General features: G+C 40.6%; 1 protein-coding gene across 3 annotated transcripts in view; it reads right to left on the bottom strand.

Annotated features, from left to right (window-relative positions):
- The window catches only part of ptpn4a (protein tyrosine phosphatase non-receptor type 4a), an 82,310-nt gene that overhangs the window by 37,089 nt on the left and 24,646 nt on the right, over positions 1-20,575 (bottom strand). For all 3 annotated transcript variants that reach the window (XM_067603140.1, XM_067603141.1, XM_067603142.1), the window contains exon 2: positions 10,310-10,464. In XM_067603140.1, the coding sequence (XP_067459241.1) occupies positions 10,310-10,447 (138 nt within the window). In that variant the 5' untranslated portion in view covers positions 10,448-10,464. The remainder of the gene's footprint in view (positions 1-10,309; positions 10,465-20,575) is intronic.

The following is a 20,575-nucleotide window of genomic DNA, read 5'->3' as shown; positions in this document are numbered from 1 at the left end:
GGCGGGGACTCCTCGCAATACAGAAATCCCTTTTTTTTCCCCCTTCCACACGTCTAAATTATTTAAACGGTCACATTTCACCAATTAAGATTCATGTGTGATTCATCCATGCTAAGTCCTATTTAATATCGCTCTACCACAGGGGGAAGAACATGTATGAGGAATTATGTTGATGTGTGCCTGAGGGCTACTGTCATATATTTATCTAGTTTGCATCTTGATTTGTGCAATGACCATGTAACGCTATCTGACATCTTTCTAGCAATGAAGCAAAGTAAGATAAAAAAAAAAAAATAAACAAAAACATGAAATGTCAGTATGGAAATTTAATGGAGCGTCTGACAAACAGTAGCGTCTCCTGACGACGTGCAGCTTCCTATAAGGCCGTGTGTCCCGTTGAATTCGAAAGCCGATAATAAATAGACTTAATTACATATCAGCTTGTTTAAATGGGATCTCAGTTCCCACGTGGACCAGCTGTCTTCATGTCTTCTTGGAGAAAAACATTTGGTGACTTGGCTTGCATGTGAGCATCTGATCATGCTTTTTTTTTTTTTTATACCATATGATTCATAAAGCAAATCCCTGTCTTAACAATAGAAATATTCATTTATATATAGTTAGAAACACTACAGAAATGATTCCTGCAGGAGTTTGTTCTCTAGTCTGTGCAAGTCGTTTCCATGTGAGGAGAAGGATTACATGGCTTGTAAGAAAAACCACCGCTGTGGAGTGAAGATGTATTTTACGACGTTTCGCTCTGTTTAACTAATAACTGCTCAATAAAAACAGACACCATGTGTGCAGAATAACTTAATGAAAGTTGTGGTAAGATTCAGAAGAGTCAGGAGTTAACTTATGAGAGACACTTTTATTGTTTATTGTTTTATTTAAAAAAAAAAAAAAAAAAAAAAGTCACTGTGGTTAAAAAAAAAATGGAGGAAACTGACTTCAGTGCAACTCCGAGCTTGCATAAGGCAGATGCTCGGAAAGAGGAACATTTAGAAGAAAGAGACAGAGTTCAGAGAAGTGATTCAAGTAAATCAATGAGCATGTGATTTAATGTAGTTACGTCATTTAACATCTACAAGGTCTGCTTTCAGAAAACTACTACGCAGAATTTCGACAGGAAGTAATTACTGCCGCTCGGTGTTTTATCTTTTTTTTCAATCGGTTACTAACAAAGACTCTTTATACAGACGATAATCCTCGTTATCATCAAACAGGTGGAAAGAGAAATAGTAACTCTCCTATCAGTTATGATCATGTTTGACTTTATTATTTGAGACATGCAGCTGCAGCACTAGAGACTACTTTACAGCGAACCACCACAGGGCCTCACATGCACATGCGATCCAGTCCAGTTGAATCCGGTAATCCAAACCACTTTTTTGGAAAGAGGAAATGAAGATAAAAGAAAATCTGAACCTACTTTATTTACCGCCAGTTAAATGTGCAAGTAGTCTGACATAAATGAATGACTATAATGTGCATGTTTGGGGTTTGGTAACCTTTATCTTCATTTCCAAAAACATGTGGGCTGTCGTTGTACAATTGCAATGAAACCAGTGACTAAAATGTCACAAAAATAACAATAGGAACAGTTGACTAAAGCAACAAAACGAAGGCCGAGGTTGTTATTATCTTAACGTACTCTGTGATAAGAGCCGCTGAGAGAGACAGGGTGGAAAGAAGAAGAGAGAGATGATGAGATGAAAAAAAGGGGGAAAAAGTGAGAAATCGTTTATCGAATACGTCATCGATACAAATATCGTTTCATGAGTAGAGTAGGAGGAGCGAGAGGATGAACCGTGGGAGCGCACGTGGAACGGAAATTCACACCCGATCCTACTACGACTTTTGAGAGGAGGAGGGAGTGTGAGCGTGTACCTCCATCAGCATGCAACACACACACACACACACACACACTGCTGCTGCTGCTGCTTTCATCCACCTCTCCTGGTGACACACTTTTTACAGCCCAGCGAGTGTGAGTAAAGAGTGTGTGTGTGTGTGTGTGTGTGTGTGTGTGTGTGTGTGTGTGTGTGTGTGTGTGTGTGTGTGTGTGTGTGTGTGTGTGTGTGTGTGTAAAACGAACGGAATGATAGTTGACAGTTGACATGTTGACATGGCAGTCCTCTAGGATCACCAGCAGTCTTTTAGCACTGTGTGTGCGTGTGTGTCTGTGTGTGTGGTCTGTCATAGACTACTTCTGGGGACAAATTACAGACTTACTACCAGTTAATTGGGGACGGCTTGTCCAACTGGGGACAAAAGCCATGTCCCCAATTGGGGAAAAAGCTGATTTTTGGGGTCAGTGGTTTAGGTTAGGGTTAGGTTAAGGTCAGTCTCCAGGAAATGAATGTATGTCTGTGTAATGTCCCCAAAAAGTAACCATGATCTCATATGTGCGTGTGTGTGTGCGTGTGTGTGCATGTGAGCTAGCGATCTGCTGCTGTCAAAGCCTCGTTATAAGTGTGAGTCAAGTTTGATACCCTCCGTGGGTCTTGCTTCCTTCTCTTCTTGCTCACTTCCCTACAGCTTCACCATGAGAAAACCTTTAGCTTGCGCGTCTCAGGATAGAAATCTCATACTATATTGGGAGCGTCGGTGGAGGAATTTTACTAAATGTGATGAAACGGACGAGCAGACTCACTGGCATGCAGTCTGTCAGGCCATGTCCACACTAAGTTGGCTCAATGTGAAAATGTTGGACTTCCAACACACTAAATTGACTGTTAAATATGTAGCTTTGTTAAAAAAAAGCTCCCCGATGTGGCTAAATCTGAAAATGTTATTGGTCTTGCGTCGTACTGCGGTCGAGGAAAACAGACCTAAAGACAAGCTCCTATTCCACTGTCATGAGATCTCTGTCGTCTGATTGTCATGTGATCTATTCTTGATCGTGCTAATTTGGTGCGCTCCGAAAAAACACCAACGCTTAAAAAAAAAAAATGGCATGAAATCAACTGGAAAAAAAAAAAACATTTTTCTGTTGTTTTAGCAAATCAAATATTCAGTTTTAGACAGTGATGTCAAAATATTTGCATGGACAGAAAATGTCTCACTTGACGTTTATGTCACAGAAAAAAATGGCTGGTTGACTGACTGTATGATGAATAAAATATTAAACAGACTGGCTCGGAGTCAAGTTGGCAACACAACCAAAAGGGTGACAAAGGATGACAATGTTACCAGCTGACTGATCTGCGGACCGGGGTCACACTGACAAAATGAGGAAGTGAAGTAACATGCAAGCTAATCCATGTTTCCCAATGTAAGACTATTCATAGACATGTCTGAGAGACTGTGTGTGTGTGTGTGTGTGACCACTGCTTCCCCCTTTGTATGAGGCGGCTTTTCAAGTTGGATGTGGGAGCCTTCTGTGCACTTTTTATACTCTGTTCCCAGGAAAACCATCACCACTATGTGTGTATATATATGTGTGTGTGTGTTGGTGCTAGCCTCCTCTGGTATTCTAAAAGCATGTGCGATTGGGAGCAAACAGCCATACATTGTTAAAACCACAGGCAAGGCTTTCCACACACACACACACACACACACACACACTCGTGCACATTTTCACACATTCTTTCTCTGTTCTTTTACACAACACACTACAGCAGTAAAACTCCATATTGTGGATAGTTCACGGGCTGGACGCTGAGTGAGAGAAAAGAGTCACAAAGACAGAAAGAGTAACACAACACACACTGAGAGAGAGAGAGAGAGAGACCAACAAAGAGACAAGAGAGTAAGAGGAAGACAGAGAGTCATAGAGAAACACAGAGAGAGGGAGAGAGAGAGGAAAAAAGCGAGCAGGGAAGAAGAGAAAAGGAGTGATTGACGATTCGGCCGGGGAGAGACAAACGCTCTTTGTGTTGATCTTCATCAGTCCACCAGCACCACTGACTGAAATAGTGTCTGTGTGCGTGAGAGCGAGGAGAGGAGATGGAGACATGGTGATAGAGAGCAATCAGAGCACAAGAGACCGGCTGATAGAGAGGGAGATGCTCTAATAAGTTTTTCACTCTGAGGGTTTATCTTCAGACCCCCGTACATCAATAACACCGAAGAGAGAGCTGAAGTCAGAAGTCGCACTCGAGGGAAAATCCCGGTGTTTTTACGATAGGTCAACAAACAACACGAAATGTGACATTTTATTTTTTTTTACACGTTCCTTCTTTCTTTTCCAATCACAGGAAACACGATGTGAGTGCGGTGGGGTGTACGTGTTTGTGTTAAAGAATGATGGAAGTTCAGGAATGTGTGAGGCAGCTTGTCCAGGCAGGAAGAAAACTACATGAAGGAGGAGTAATTCATTTTTTTACCACCGTCTCCCTCTCAAAACACACAGACACACACGCAGAATTGTGTAATAAAAACTCATAAAAACCAGAACGGTGACTTACAACAGTTTTGGGCCTGAATGGTAGAGACATGTGCCTACCAACATCAAGGTGTTGCTGGATTGTTCTTACTGGTCTCAAACAATCTAGCCGCATTAATTCCATGTGATGTTAAGATCTCTCTGTAGAGTTGCCAGGTTTGTGTGTTTCTTAAAAACACTATTATGATGAAGAGTGAGAGAGCAGGATATGGGGGGATACTCGACCTGATGATCTGGCAACCCTATTGTGGACTAGCAGCAGACCGGCAACAACAGCGGTAGTGGAGTCGTTGAGGTGGAGAATCTGAAGCGGTTAGTATTTATAGTTTAAACGATAGTTTAAAACGACTTCACTGGACGAAACTAAGATCGTTTGATATTATATTTAATTTCAGACTGTAGGTGTTGTTAGCTCATTTGTGATTGTTGCTCAGACAGGCTGTTTAATTAAACAACTTCATTAATGTTGGTGAAAATTCCTCCCGAAAGCAAATCATCTGGTACTTTTAAAAAGAAGAACCAAAGTGTCAGTAAGTCAGCTTGGTTAATAAGAATGTTCTGTAATCAATCCAAACGTTAATCTTTTGAAATTAGTGGGAGAAATATTTACCATTTAACGCCATCCCTTCCCTTTTCCATGAGTGGATCAAGAGCTGAGTTATTATTGCATATGTGTCATTAAGACATGAACATTAGAAGCTAAATTAGCCACAGCTTGTCCGACAGAACTGTTGTGACTGTCAGGCATCATTTAATTATGAAAATCCTGTCAGCAGCAGCCTGAGCAGCACAGAGACGCACAGATAGGTGGGCTGCAGCCTCTATCTCTGGCAGTGAAATAAAATGTAATAATCATGATACAAGTCCAGTTTCAGGCAAGTCAGTAAATGCATATTCAGTCAAGTAAACATTTTGCAGAGTCAGGCTCTTTGTCTGTGTACACATGTGCCAATGAAAGAGAAAAGAATGACAGAAAACAAGTACACTTATACAATTATTTTGGCCGTCCGACAAAAAACATCCCTACCAAAGTTAAAACCAGACCTAGGCCATTGCTCACCGGACTGTTTAGTAGCTGTTCTGAAGTTTGCTATTATATCAGATGATTAGATGATTAGCAAATCATCTAATCATCATCAAATTGTAATTTAACCAATCCACAATTCCAACTGAGCAACAACTCCATCTGATGATTAAGATCATGCAATGTGATGGAAAGCCTTAGAACAGCTATTAAATGGACCCTGAGGTGAGATTGTTGACTTAAAAGACCATCTTTAGTATTAAACAGTCTCTTTGGCCTCCATCTACAAAAAGCAGCTAAACAACATAAGAACCAGATTTAGAGTTTTTCCTTCCCATGCATATGACACCTTCACGCCTCCCCTGTTTCTGGACGGAGAACCAACTAAGTAAGCAAAACACACTCACATGCCCACACCCATCCCAAAACACAAATATGCTAAGCTATTCTCTGCAATGTTTTCACACAAATTCTAACTCGGACTCTAACACATCATTAAAAAGAAATAATTTCACACGACACGGCAGATATAGAAGTCCGCGGTCTGCGTTCTCGGCTATTCTGGTCACAAAGAGGGCACGCTAACTGTGGGAGCGTTTGTTATTGCGCTACAGGAATAAGTGTCTGGGTTAGTGGGTCACTGGTGAACAGAAAGGGGAAGTAATGTATGGAGTAGAGACATCTGCAGCTAGGCTTAATATAGTGTTGTTCCTCACTTTTGAGATAACGGTCATCACTTCTCATCACTCATCATACTGTCTAGTGTCACTTTAAAGGCCGACATCTGTACTCCTCCATGACACCCATTAAAGCTGCTTATAGTGGTAAAGAATGATAGATTTAAGATGGACTAAGACTGTTTTTTTTCTGTATTTGGCTGTTATTGGGGCTGGGTATGAAACCTCAATACTTTGTGTACCAACCAACATGTGATTTGTGATACTAGGCTACACAAATAAATAAAAATAAACTGAAATGACCACATATGTCTGCTACCCTGAGTATCAACAACTGTCAAGCACCAGAAACTGTCTCCAAACGATGAAAGTCATGCAAATTGCAAATTCAGCGCAATGAACTGCAGCTTTTTTTGCAGGATTATTTATGCTTTGCCTCTTGCTCCTTTTTCTTGCACGTTATTAACAGCGACTCGATTGCAAAATAGCTCTTGCAGACAGCTGAGTGTTTATGTGGTGTGTAGTGGTTACTATGGTTACTGCTGCACTGTTTCCCACAGGTTGAGAATTTACTTGTGGTGGTGGGTGGTGCGGCCTGTGACCGATGTGCAACCAGAGATTCATACAGTCTAGAGAGGGGGTGAGAGTGTAAACCGGGTTGTTTTCTGTAGCAACAATTTATTAATTTTCTCTTAATCGCCTCAAATGCAAGACTATTGGTGGACGCTACGATTTGCAGATGTCACCTAAATGCCTCACGAGCAGGCTATCGGTAGACGCTAGCTAGGCGGCTGCGCACGGACACGCTTCTAGTCCCCCACTCAGTTACTGCAGCATGCAACTCAGACAGGCATGTGGCCAAAAATGAGTTAGTTTGAAAAACTGAATTTGCATTTTATCTACCTGGGTGGGTCTTAATCTATCTGGGCAGGCCGCCCAAGTGACGCCGATGTATAGGAAACGCTGTGCTGCATTTGTCACTGTACTCTGGGTAGATCCTGGTTCTGTCCCTGCTTTTGTATTGATGGAGATGTGCAGAGGTTTTGTTTCTTGTCCTCTATTACAATTTCAAGCTACAACAGATTCCACTAGTATAATTTCAACAAAACATCCTATCTTTAAGATCATCAAAACAAGCCCTCGTGTGCACCCCCCCCCACTCCCCCACCCTCCCTCCGCTTCACCACTGGCACTCTGGTTCCCATGACAATAAGCGAGTGCTTCTGGATTTTCGCTCTCTGCTAGAGTGAAGGCCAGTCGGCCAGTGAGAGGATCAATAGAAGTATTGTTGCTCTCAGGATGGCTTGTCTTTCCAGGAAGTTGCTGCTGCAGGGGTCTGATCAATGACTCTGACAGAGACCGAGTCATTCATTCAGCAAGTGGCGGGGGGGGGTGGCGGGGGTCGGGGGGGCAAGGGGGGCAGGAAGCAGAGAGCTTGAGAGGGAGAGAAATGTGCAGGGAGAGAAAAGCAGGGAGATGAGATTTTATAACAGAGATTGTATGATAGGGATCCACAATACGACCAAAACAATAACTCTGATTATTTTGTGACTGTGGCTCATTCATGTAAAAATACTTTCATTTGAATGATTTAGAGAACAGAAAAGACTTTATAGAGTTGTGAAGTGGGATAGGCCACTGGTTGCGGAAATGTTTTTCCCCCCATTCTGTATTCCCATTCCAAAGTTTTCCTCCAACAATATCCTCAATTTTACTATGATTGAATTACAAACACAGGGCTCTCTCATATAATATAACAATCATATCGGTTTATTTTATGACCACAAGTTTCAGTTATCTCAACTTTGTTTCTGAGAAGTCACGTTTTGAATTTGGCATGTTGGACGACTTATAATACTACAATACCCATTAACCTCAGCTGCTATATGGAGAGGAAGCCAATCAGAGGCACTGATGAGACCTGTGATGAATTCAAAATTCTTCGTTCTTGAAGCTGTAAACAAAATAGTTGCTAAAGTGATTCAAAAGTGACCCAGAAATTCATGCTGCAGATAGTGAAATCAGTTTTCTCAACACAACAATTTCAGCAGTATTTGGCTGTTTCTTGGTGAAATGCACACTGGGAGTCGTAGTAAACTGTCTTGTACCGTCGACTTTTACCAAACAACCAGATATCTTCTAACGCGGTCGTTCGTCTTGTGTACTGATGGTTTAACCAGGAGACTTTCATGCAGATCCAAGCGGTAGAATTGCTCAAACTGTGAGTCACGTAACGCTGTCTACGGGAAAAATTAATGGGAATTTTACTTCCAGAACCAGGGGCGCCCAAAAGCTCCACCAGCTGTACACAATATCAGGTATCAACTATCTTCTGATTTATTTGGGATTCATAAATAAATGTCAAGACAGGTTTTTTTTAATTCTCTAACAATGCTCTTTCCTCATTATAGTATGCCATTACAAAGAAAAGCTTCAAAATATCATACTATAGAAGAAAAACTAAAATATTTGTGGTGGAAACCAATGAAAGAGCTGAACAGCAGAGAGACAGGAAGTGAGAGAAGATTCTCATAGCATGTGTATACTACTTCTGCTTTATACAAGCATCACCTCATTCACTACTCCCTATATAACAGACACTTAATATTACTCAATAGAAAGCCGCATAATTGAGATTTCAGACACTAGTCATAATCATTTTACATCATCGGTGACAGCTGTAGAGTCACACGACAGTAATATTTGCATCTAAAAATGCAGCACATTGCATTGTGGGACATTTAAAGTAAAGTAATGTACATGTCATGGACATTAAATATCTAAAAAAAGTGCTCTCTACCCCCAATAATCACCTAGAACAAACTAGCTTGTGACAAAAAAACATTCAAAGTCTTTTTTCTTTCTCTTTATCTTCTTGTTTAATTAAAGCAAAAATAGCAAAAATAATTTTCTTATCATGTCAGCACTCAGTGTGACTGTCGTAACGTGCATAATACGGTATTTGCATGCACACACATGTATCCATGCTCACATGCATGCACCCTCCCGGAAACCTCAGACACACATACAAACCTCAACGCCAACAGGATGTGATCTGTCAGAAGGGATGTTATTAGAGGAATTGTACTTTGTGAGTCACAAAGGGAATTTCCCTTCTGATACTGACAGTAATATACTGTCAAACGCATGGTGACAGAAAGAGACATAAAGACAGACACAGAGAGAGATAAAAAAGGAAATGTGGCATCACATAAAGTGACAGACGGCTGTTACATCAGTCACAAGACAACGTGATGTCTGGTTTTGTACAAAAACATGCACACACACACTCAACATAAGCAAGACACACACACACAGATACACACTATCTGTCTATCCCCTTAAGGTGTGACTGAAAGCTTGTAAAACAAGATAAAGACTGACTGTGTCTGATCAACCAAAGAAATCAAATCTCAGGAGCTTGTAAGACAGCGTACTGAGTCAGGAGACCAACAGCAAAAAGCTAGCATGTGTTAGCTAGCCTACTGAAGTGCTCTTAAGCTATCTGTTGACTCCCCAGGTGACTGTGTGAGGAAAGAAGACTGAACTTTTAAGGATCATTACTATATGACAGGAAAAAAAAAAAATACAGAGTGGGCTGATTTTTTAAATATCTGCATGCATGTACAGACACACAGAGGCGTTTTCCCCTCACCACATCTCCAGTTAATTTGAGGTGGGCCTGAAGGGAAATTCATAGTTATGGAAGAAGAGGAGGGAGGGTTATGAGTAGGAGGAAGGGGTGCAGTATCAGTCTTCTCGATTCTATTTTTGTGTGTGTGTGTGGAATTTATGCGGATTCATGTATGATTTTTTTTTTTTTGTTCCTCTACTTCATGACTTAATGAACAGACAATGCCTTCTCTACATTATTTTTTCAAATTTGAGTCATTTGATGGGTTGAGGTGAATCAATGGGTTACCTAACACTCAAAACAAAAAAAAGAAAGAAAAACCAGCACATGAGATTAACAAAAAGTTGATTAACATGTATTAGTAATTACTGGACAAGCTGATGTATTCTAGTAGAATTTCCCAAAAAATATTCTGTGTAATATCATGACTGTAAAACACAGACACTCTTGTTTTATGTCAGATTAATCATACCAAACCCATAGTACATCTGTTGTTTTGACAGGCGCTGAGAGGCAATGACCTTTGTCTTTTCTATTAGAATTAATCAGAATAAGATACTTGAATGGACGACCGTAGTACTTACGCTGACTTTGAACGCCTGGACGGTGTTGTCCAGCAGCAGTACGTTGCACACAACCTGTGTGTGCTGCCTGTCTCGCTCCAGCTCCGTCGCCCGGACATTGTAGGATCTGCCAGCAGGCAAGCGGAAGCGCGCGCTCATCACGCTCCTGCCAGGGTCTGTGACATCCAAAGACAAAGCAGAGAGGAGGAAAAAATTACAATGAGAGAGAGAAACAGGAGGTGAAACCGTAAAAAAAAAAAAAAAAAAAAAAAAAAAAAGGGGAAGAACAGACCAAAAATAACTGGAGCACCGCTGAGACATGATCTGTGAAATTTAGCACATTTGCCTGTGATGTATACATACTATGTGACACTTAAGGCGTGCTTCGGGTAACAGAAACGCAGGTTAACATGTAAAAAAAAGGCTCAATCCATCCACAGAGAACACAATATGCCAATGTACAGTATGATATGATGTACTTCTTCTCCCCGCTGCAACGCAACAAGGCAAGCCTGTACAAGCAATGACGACTGACTGCTTCATGAGAAAAGAATGTCAATGAGTAGGCAAGCAGCGGATTCTCTAGAAGGGGATGTGGAAAGTACACAGAAGACCTTAAAAATGTTCATCCTCGTTTCGTAATCTCAAAATGTGATCCTTCAATAGCAGGAAACAAGAAATGAGTAAAACTTAAAAACTTGATCCATACTTTCATTTTTATCACATCACCGTACTCATGCCTGACAGGAAAGGCTCCAGTGATCGGTTGGCAAATGACGGCAGCGCTAACGGTGGGGTGAGGGTGCCCTGTCTGCTCATCAGTGGCAGTAAATAACAATAATTCAATCTGAGGCTGCTCCGTTTAGAAACAACCTCTTACTACTGAGTCTGACTGCTTTCCTCGTCTCCATGATCGCAAAAACTGCTCCAATACGCCTTCGACTCGAGTTTACACTTGGAAAAAAAATGGCCTCTTATTCTACTGCGGTACATGTTCACTCTGCTCCACCAGAATGAAATAAAAAAATAAATGCAACATACATGCACTGAGAGTTTCAAATGCCAGCTTCTTCTGTGTTTGTGTAGCTGAGGCGGTGTTTTTTTTTTTTTAATATTTTTTTTGTTGGGTAACATATGCAGTGGGGTTTTAGTGCCCTTCCTGTGTGCCTCCTGCTTGTTTTTATTCTTAGGTGATCTGTCATGACAGGAGACATAATAACCCCGCATGGGTCACGGCCCCGTCATCAAGAGCTGCTGTATCTGTAGCGATGGCTCTGTGTGAGTGTATTTGTGTGTGTATAGTATATATGGAAGGCTCTCTGCATGTCTGAGTTGCTTGTCACTACACATCAGCACAAACCCCCCACCCCTCCCACCTCCCCATGACCACTGGCAGATGGTGCACACACTGTTTATGTACACACACACACACATACACACACACACACATACAAATCTATACTTGAGGCTGCAGCTAACTGCAGCAACAGCTCGCCTTCTCACCTCCAGATATTAAAGCTTCAAACATATTAATACATCTTGAACAGGTATTTTTCAATATAAATCCTATTAGTAGCTTTAAATTCATGTATGTGTCGAGTGATTGCACACATCTTAAACACTTTATATCTCTGTCAGACTTATATTTTTTAAATCTTCAATATTAGGCTGTTTTGCTGATCTCTGTGTCATTTTTTTTATTTGTTTCTGCAATACCATCATGTGTCAACTCTAGACTCTACATCGCTGCATCACACACAAGCCAGGGTCCGAAATTAACACCCGCAAAGCAGCGAATGTGGGTAGATTTTCCGTTTGGCGGGTAAATCTCAGAAAGGCTATCCGCCACACTGACGGGTAAATGTTTGTACTGAAATAATCATGTCATAAAACATCTTACACGACGGCTAAGAGGAAATTACTCATGTTTGTCTCTACGCAGTGTAGACTCACGCACCGTATGTGTCTTTTATGCGCATCTAAACAGTGCCGTGAGACTGTATAAGCACTGGAGACAGTCTGTCTCCTGGTTTTGCAGCACTGTTTACCGTACGGGGACGTCACAGCTCTCAGCTCCCCGGTCTGCTGCTAGCTACCGTTAATTAAACAGCTTTTATGTGGCGACATTTATTATTTTGGCCGGTGGATTTTTTTTTTTTTTTTTTTTTTTCCATCTTCCGGTCCCCTTTGGCAGGTGACTCAACTGTTATTTCCTGTGTGATCAGGAAATAACATCTTTTTTTTTTTCACATTCAACTGCACCTCAGATCTCACTACATAAGTCTGTGAAATGCTCGACAGGCTCGATAAACACATCTGTCCTGTGTTTTGATATGACATCTTTAAAAGCCTGAATGATTACCCGTTTACCTTAGGAGCGAGTAGTAGTGAAGAAGTACATGAAAATATGTATAGTACTAAAATATTCCAAGTGTTCAACTACTCCAAAGGGAAACAGTTTGGTGGAAAAGAACTGCAGGCATTTCTGTGTTTATTCTACGTTTTGCTCCTTGTTTTCAGTGCAGATGCAAGAAAAAAGGCATTCCTATCATCTTCTGAAAACTATTTCCATAACAAACTAATTGATGACTACATATTAAATGTGCTCAGCCTGACACTAACACTTTCAGAAACTCTGAAAGAGATTAAATGTCAAACGGCCGCACGCATTGATTGCAAAACACATTTTTAAAGTGAAGTCATGGGGAGTACTTCTCAGCCTGTGAAAACAATCCTTTAATGACTTTTCTGCTGTGGAGGAAGCTGAGAAAATAACCCTGATGATGTCATTAGGGCTTGGAGACGACACATTTTTTTAACGGAAACCCTGTAGCGCTTCCTGCAGTGTGTTATAGCAGAGCCGTCTCCTGAATCACCTCGCCTGATATTAAGCCTGCCCCCGCGCGAACATCAGAAGAAATTTCTTATTGTTATGAAATATGGCGTTAACCTACAAGGGGGTAAAAAGAACAGAGGCGCTTCATCACATAGAATATTTAATGAGTGAGGCAACTTTTCATGCTGTCATCTTGCACTTCAACTGATCAAAAAAAAATGAATCAGTATTTGTCTGATGCAGCTCAGGAGGTGCTTACCACCTCCGTTAACAATTTCCTGGGGAAATCCTGGTCAGTGTTACAAACTAGAGGCGTGATGCATGAAGGGGGTGAGCATTTACAAGGCAGAGGGGTCTAATAAAGTAAAGCTATTGAGGTGCATTACAGAAACTGTAAGATCCGGTGGTTGACAGCTGGCAGGTGATATCTAACCACGCGTGAAGCTAGTCGTTACTGTAGGTCGTCCTGGAGGGATCGATATATTCTGACTGCCAACAGAACAACTCACATACACAATCAGGCACACATGCTACGCACACAGCCGCGGATATACACGACAAGCGTCTTGCACAGGACACACGCACACGGATGCCAGCCGCAGGACTGTCAGTTTGGGAAACAGAGCGTATGGAGAGGAATGCACAGATGAAGCCACGCAGAAGGAGCGAAGGGGAGGAACGCTCTTCTTATCACTGGCTCACACCGAGGAGGAGCTGCGGGACACACAGATGATGAGGTCTGACACACAGACTCTCCCCCTCCACACAGGCTGGCTCGCCTAACCCTCCTCTCTCTTCCTGTCCTAACATGTTTCTGCCATCCAGCTGAAGACAAGCGAAAGACCACGGACCACGACGCCGGTTCATCGCGTTTCTGAATCCAATAATACTTCTGTGCATGATTTGAAATTATCTTAATTTTAAAAAGAAAATCCTGCGTATAAACACCATTAAATCAGCTCCAAAATATTGTCACAATATTGTTATGAAGGTTTACGGTCACTACGGCCAGTGTATTAAACAAAAAACATACTGAGATGTTTAATTTAGTCAAAATAGCTCAGGGCTGTTGCCAAGCCTGCAAAAAAAAAAAAATGAATTAACTTCTTTCTACTACTTTATCTTGGCTCAAACATTTGTGAGAGCTCATTTTTCTTGTTTTGTTCTGATAAATTTTTACACCAATTATTTTAGATGTTTATTCTGTTCAGCTTTGCTTTAGTACAATTTATTTATTTATTTTTTTGCTCTGCTCTTCTACATCCCAATTTCACCATTTTCTTGTTCATGCTTTGTTACGTTCTGCCTTATTCCATCGTTTATTGTCATTTCTGTCCTGCTCCAGTGTGTTATTCACTACTCTATTGTACTGTACCATGTTCTATACTACTCTATTCTATTTGCAGTGTTTTATAATTGTCTGCTCTGCTGTGGTCTTTTCAGTTGTGCTCTGCTGAGCTGGACAGGACGGCCACACTCCCCTGAGAGAAGCCTCCGGAACTCCGGAAGCACGCTACCATTATTACTTCCTGCAGTCAGCAGAGCTTACAAACAGGCAGAAGTGTGTTTGTGTGCATGCATGCATGTGTGTGTGTGTGTGTGTGTATATCCCCTTGACCCTAAAGCTTCCCTCACTGGTGGGCTCCTCTGGCTGTTTATTGCAAACACAGACGGTCCTGCAACCTTCCTGTCTGTACACAGGAACACACGCCCCTCATATAAACACACCTACTGAAACACTTAAACCAACATAAAAAAATTGCGGTCCCACTGTGTTAGCTTGCACACATACCTACATGCACTAACACACACACACACATAGAAAGAGAGAAGCACAACAATAAAACATCTAATCACCCACTGAACTATGATTCTCCCCCATATTTTTTATTTATACTAAAAGTCTTCAAAGGAAAAGCTTACACAACAACAGTTCGAATACAGGACAACTACTGAACTTCATTTGCCCCATACATTTCTATTAATACCCCGATTCCTTCAAAAGATATGCTACGCATGGTTTTTCTGTCCCATTGTGTTGCTTTGGAACATCTGAAATAAGAGGATAGCGGTTAGGAATCCCAGAGGAATTGTACATCACCGCTCCGCACTGTTTCATAGAGCTTAAACTAGGCCACAGGCAAACAGGTGGTCAATTACAGATGTGTGCCTGTGCATGTACGTCTGCGTGTTGTGTTTGCAGACAGCTTGTGATCGCTATGAGTTTTCATAATTAATGACTGCAAAAAAAAAAAAAAAAAAAAACACAAAAAAAAAAGCTCATAGATCTTTTTTATGACACTTAAATATGAAAATAGAAATGAAACAAACATATGGAAATACAGCATAGAGGTCTGACTCAAACCTGACCCGACCCCAGCGCTACGTTTCAGTTATTCAAATCTTCGGAGATAAAACGAGATATGCTCGGACACGCAGTAACGCTGTCACAGAAATTTAAATGACAAATATGGAAACAGACATAATGTATATGAGGCCGACATTAAATAAGGCTCAGGGTCCCACTTACAGCCTTAAAAGAAAAAAAGCCCACGAGCGACTATGTCTGTTCCTGTCAGACTCGGACCTGGAGACATTCACACGTGTAGACTCACAGACCGGAGAAGCGATGCCAGTTATTGTGAATTTAACACATCGAAGCTGGCCGCCAAGACTCGGAGACTCAAACAGGGGGGTTTCAACATTACTCAGATGTCCTCTGATGCACGGGAGTGAAAATTGTTTCGATTTCCGCAGGAAACGGAAGTAAAGTCGTTTTCTACTCCGCTCCGCGATGTGAAGGAGGCTTTAAACTAAATTACAAACTAATTATGGTGGTCAACAGCTTCCCAGTAATTTACCATATAATATATATGTAACATACTGCTAATGAACTTCCTCTTTGAGCAATGCCTTGTTGTAGTGATGATAAAGTGTGTTCAGTACCGCCTGATATCACTGATATCAGTTTGGTGTTAAGTTAGCAAACGTTAGCAAAAATGGCTTCCTGTTCCAGGCCTTTTTCCACTACATCCACAGTCACTCATCCACATCCTATCTGTCTTTTTTTTTTCTTTTTAATACCCTCCCTCCATCATTCACCTTCCCCCAGGTTACAAACCCCCCCACCCCCACCCCCTGGCTCTTTTTCTCCAACTACCATCCACCCTCCCCTGCCTACATCCCTTCCACCCCCATGATCCCTTTAATTCTACTTATTTTATGTAGGGCAACAACAACAACAACAACAGCAGCAGAGAGCTGTGTGTGTGTGTGTGTGCGTGTCTGTGTGAGGGAGGTGGGGTGCCAGAGAAGTTGCAGCTTAAGGAATGCGGGCAGCAATTGACCTCTGACCTTTAGGGATAGCCATATGTGGCCCTGGCTGATGGTAAAATCATACAGCGCTGCTTGTAATCTGACTGCTAGAGTGTCTCAGAAGAGAAGAAGAGAAGAGAATCATTACGTTACATTTGGAAAAGTGCTCGAGTCCTGTCAGGTCTCTCGTCTATGGTCTGAAATTCATCACAATTCAGTTACACGGATTTGCAAACATTTGCAACCCTCAGCTTGAACTTCACTGAACCCTTATGGAATAAGCTTCTCCAAGTGCATGAATGAAAAGCCTGAGTCAGCGTGCCTGACTGAACTGATTAGAAAAACTAGACAGTCCAACCCAATTCTCAGCTCCTTACAGCCCTTTTTCATTTTTTTCTTTTTAACATGAGTCATAAAATATGTTTGGAAAAACTAAAGTTAACGGAGTATTTGGCACTTTGATTCTTATTTTTATTTAGACTTTGAGTTTGGCGTTCTTGTCGTTCGCCAAGTCTCCCACTGGACGCTACTAATAGGATGAATTTTTCTGAGAGCAGATTTAGTCCAACAGAAATTAAATTGTACTTTTTTATTCTGCTGTAGCTAACAGATCTGCTTTGTGCTCTCCTTTGAGAAAGACAAATCCTAAAAGAAATGTAAATGATATATTCAGAGTTTGTACATGTCTGTCTCATCACAGTGCCATTGTTTCTCTATTATTTGCACATAGCCGATTATTTGAATAAAGCAGTAATTTTCGCAATTCACTGGCAAATGATGACAGTGACACAACATCCTGAGATGCAAATTATAAAAAGCCACAGACTTTGATCAACAACTCACATTAGCTTTCTAGTTAGCTTATCTTATTTGACATTTAACATGAAAGTGACTTTTATTTGTACTTTTTTTATTTGTATTAACAACTTTAACTACTTTTTTTTTCCTCTATCTGCATTCCTGCCACATTATATGCTACAATATAAACTATAGCCCCATCGATACGGGATGTTAAGGCCAAAATCAGTTGTCATTTTTCTTTACATAGCCCATATTATAAATAAACATTTTTGTTAAGGTTCCTTTATTTATTTATCTTTTTCTAATAGCTGTGCTGAAGAAATGCACTACTCTCTGGAGGAAAACTATAGAATGGTGACACATTTTTGGCATTTCTGTACATCAATCTCTTGTCATTTATCAGCTGATATATACACTGATAACGATATATTTCCAATGAGCTAATATCAGCTGATTTATGACACTGAGCTCCTTCTATATCACTTTCTTTTTAATAAAAACTGAAATGCTGACTGTCATTTTCAGATCTATACAGCCGTATTCATCCAAATGAACGCCACAATGGTCAAACTAGGTGAGTCAATTAGTAGAAATATGGTTAAATGTGTGTAAATGTGTGTGCAATATGGATTAATCTATCACAGTTTTAACACAACCATGTTGAAAAATGTAAATGCTTCTTATTTTACATATGAAAACATCTGGTTTATATGTGCTTTTCCCTCCTTACACATTAGGGAAACTATAGTAGTAGAAAAGGAGAATTGAACTGCACATTTCTTTTCACACATGATGATAACCTTGTTAGCATCAGAGCACCCTTTTTTTCTTTATAGTGCACTTGACTTGTCAAAGCATAGGTGGAACAAATAACATTAATGAGGGCTCTGGTCCAGAAAGTATTGTAGTTAATTATGTTACTAGTTACAGAAGAAAAAGGTCTGACAAGTAAAAGGACTGCTGTGAAAATGGTCAAAACCAGAGATGTTAAAAGGACAATAGCAAATTGAAAGAGGCACCGCTAGACTTCCCTTTATTACAGCTTTCTTTGAAACACATTTTTTCTCCTGCCTTGCTTTTCCTTCTCCTCTCATCCTGTCTTTAACTGTCAGTATGGCCTGTGAGTCCATTATGCAAATTATAGTCATCAGCGCCAAGGAGCAGCCGCTTAGCTACTTACACACATAGAAACACACACACACACAAACAGAGCCATTAAGAAAACTTAACACCTGCCACAGAGATTTCTACTGAATCAAGGACATAGATAAAAGACACAGACATTTTCAGCAGTGGCTCTTTTCAGCTCATTCTGGACAATGCCGCTATTGCGAAAATTTTCTCTGGATGAATTTCTCACCTGACCATCACAACATCCTTATTATAATGTCCTCGTCACGCGCTTTTACAAGCCTACACCTGCTTATTAGCCGCGTTGCTCTAGTACCCCCTCATCCCTCCGTTTTCTGCCTTTGTTTTCCAGAGATGTGTCCCTCACCCTCTACTTCCCTCTTGACCTTACTAACATGCATTTCCTGTAACCGAGGAATGCATGTGGAAAGAGTTACAGGTGGACATGAGAGACGGTTTTACTGCTTATTCACTCTTTAGAACTTTTTCTAGCGAAGCAACTTCTGGCTAGAAGCACATAGGCTAACTCTAACCAGTGCGACTTCCACAGATATGCTAACTAGCCTAAGTGTTTTTGCATTTTATAATCTATGCCATTTCATATTTATCTAACAGAATTTTGGCTTTTGTGCCTCTCAGTCAAGCAATCAACTTTTCTCTAGAAATACTAAGTCATCATTTTTTCAACTCATTATGGCCTCAATTGCTAAATTTGGGCCGTCTAATAAGTGTGCTGGGGGTCATTTTGGAAATTATTACTCCATTAATAAGATTTGAAGACTTATAGTAGCCCTCATGTCTGCCCTGTGGGCTCTGATTGACAGCTGTGGGACTATTGTCTCAATATATCAGTGAGTTTAATGTTACCTGATTATGATACCTGCCCTGTTAGCATTATTTAGCTAAAGTAGTTCATTTTAGCCCAAATATGCCTAGCTCGGTGTTCCCACTAAGCTAGCATTCACTTTGGTCCGAGGTAGCTGGGTGTGAAAGTGTGTGAAAGGCACCAATCATAAGCTAAATAATGTTAAAGGCTGTGGAAGCAAAAGATCTCTAAAAAAAGGTTCCTAATAAATATTAGAAATATGCAAAAACAGAGAAAGAAGCCGTCTGAACAACACAATACTCTATTACACACACACACACACAAACATACAGCTGTGCTTATAAAAACATGCAATACAAAAAAAAGATAATGCAATTATCTCCACTGATGGATTCCTTGACTGTCACTCACTTCAATCTAAATTCTTACTTATAATCTGACAAGGAAAACAGTTCTAACTATGGAAACTTCTGTAGTATGTAAACATCTTGTTCTGGTTACGTCAACAGAGATCGTAACTGCTGTGAAAAAAACAAACACACACACCTAGATTTTTCCTCAGGGCATGTAAACCCATAGGCTGGCTTCACTTGCTGTTTTGAATTTACATATAGCACAAAGGTCATTGAGGCGGCTTGAGTGCAGTAGTGCAGAAAACATAACATATATTTAGATTTCCTGCTTTCAGCTCTGTGTTATGTAAACTCATTAATACAAAACACACAGAACACATACAAAAACTATAAATTTCACTGTTATTTACTTTGTGGTGCTACAAAAAATCCTTGCCTTGACAAAGGATCCACATCACCATTGTGTTTGCCTGGAATTAGTTCATATTGTCAGTTTTAAGTGAAGCACTTAACACTGATGGAAAATCAGTTGGCTATGACTTTGTAAACAACAAACAACTTCGATTGGCTGCTCTGCAAATAGCAACTCCATTAACTTTCCTGTTTAATTGGCCGCTTGAACAAGGACATGTCCCAAAGAGTTGGAAACACGCCAAACTTAGTCCCATTCCTAAAGATAATAAGCAACTTTTGACAGTGGACAATAGCCACCCTATAGGCTATAAGCATTCTCCCTGCAATTGGTAAACTGTTGGAATTAATAGTGAATAAACAATCTGGCATGACTGTAAATTCCAACATTATGGTCTCCAAGAAACTGCACTAAACTGGGTGAAATCTTACCTAACAAATACAATGCGGTCTACATTCATTAATGGGTCATCTTCCTTTTCACATCTTGTAAAGTGTGGTGTCCCGCAAGGCAGCTGCCTCGGTCCACTTCTCTTCTTCATTTATATTAATGACTTTCCACAAATACTATCTAAGTTCAGCACTCTAGTATTTGCTGATGACACTACGGTGTA

The sequence above is a fragment of the Thunnus thynnus genome, chromosome 11, assembly GCF_963924715.1.
Source record: "Thunnus thynnus chromosome 11, fThuThy2.1, whole genome shotgun sequence".
In the NCBI taxonomy this organism is placed as follows: Eukaryota; Metazoa; Chordata; class Actinopteri; order Scombriformes; family Scombridae; genus Thunnus; species Thunnus thynnus.
Note: the sequence above shows the minus strand (reverse complement) of the source record. Positions and strands in the feature narration are given on the sequence as shown.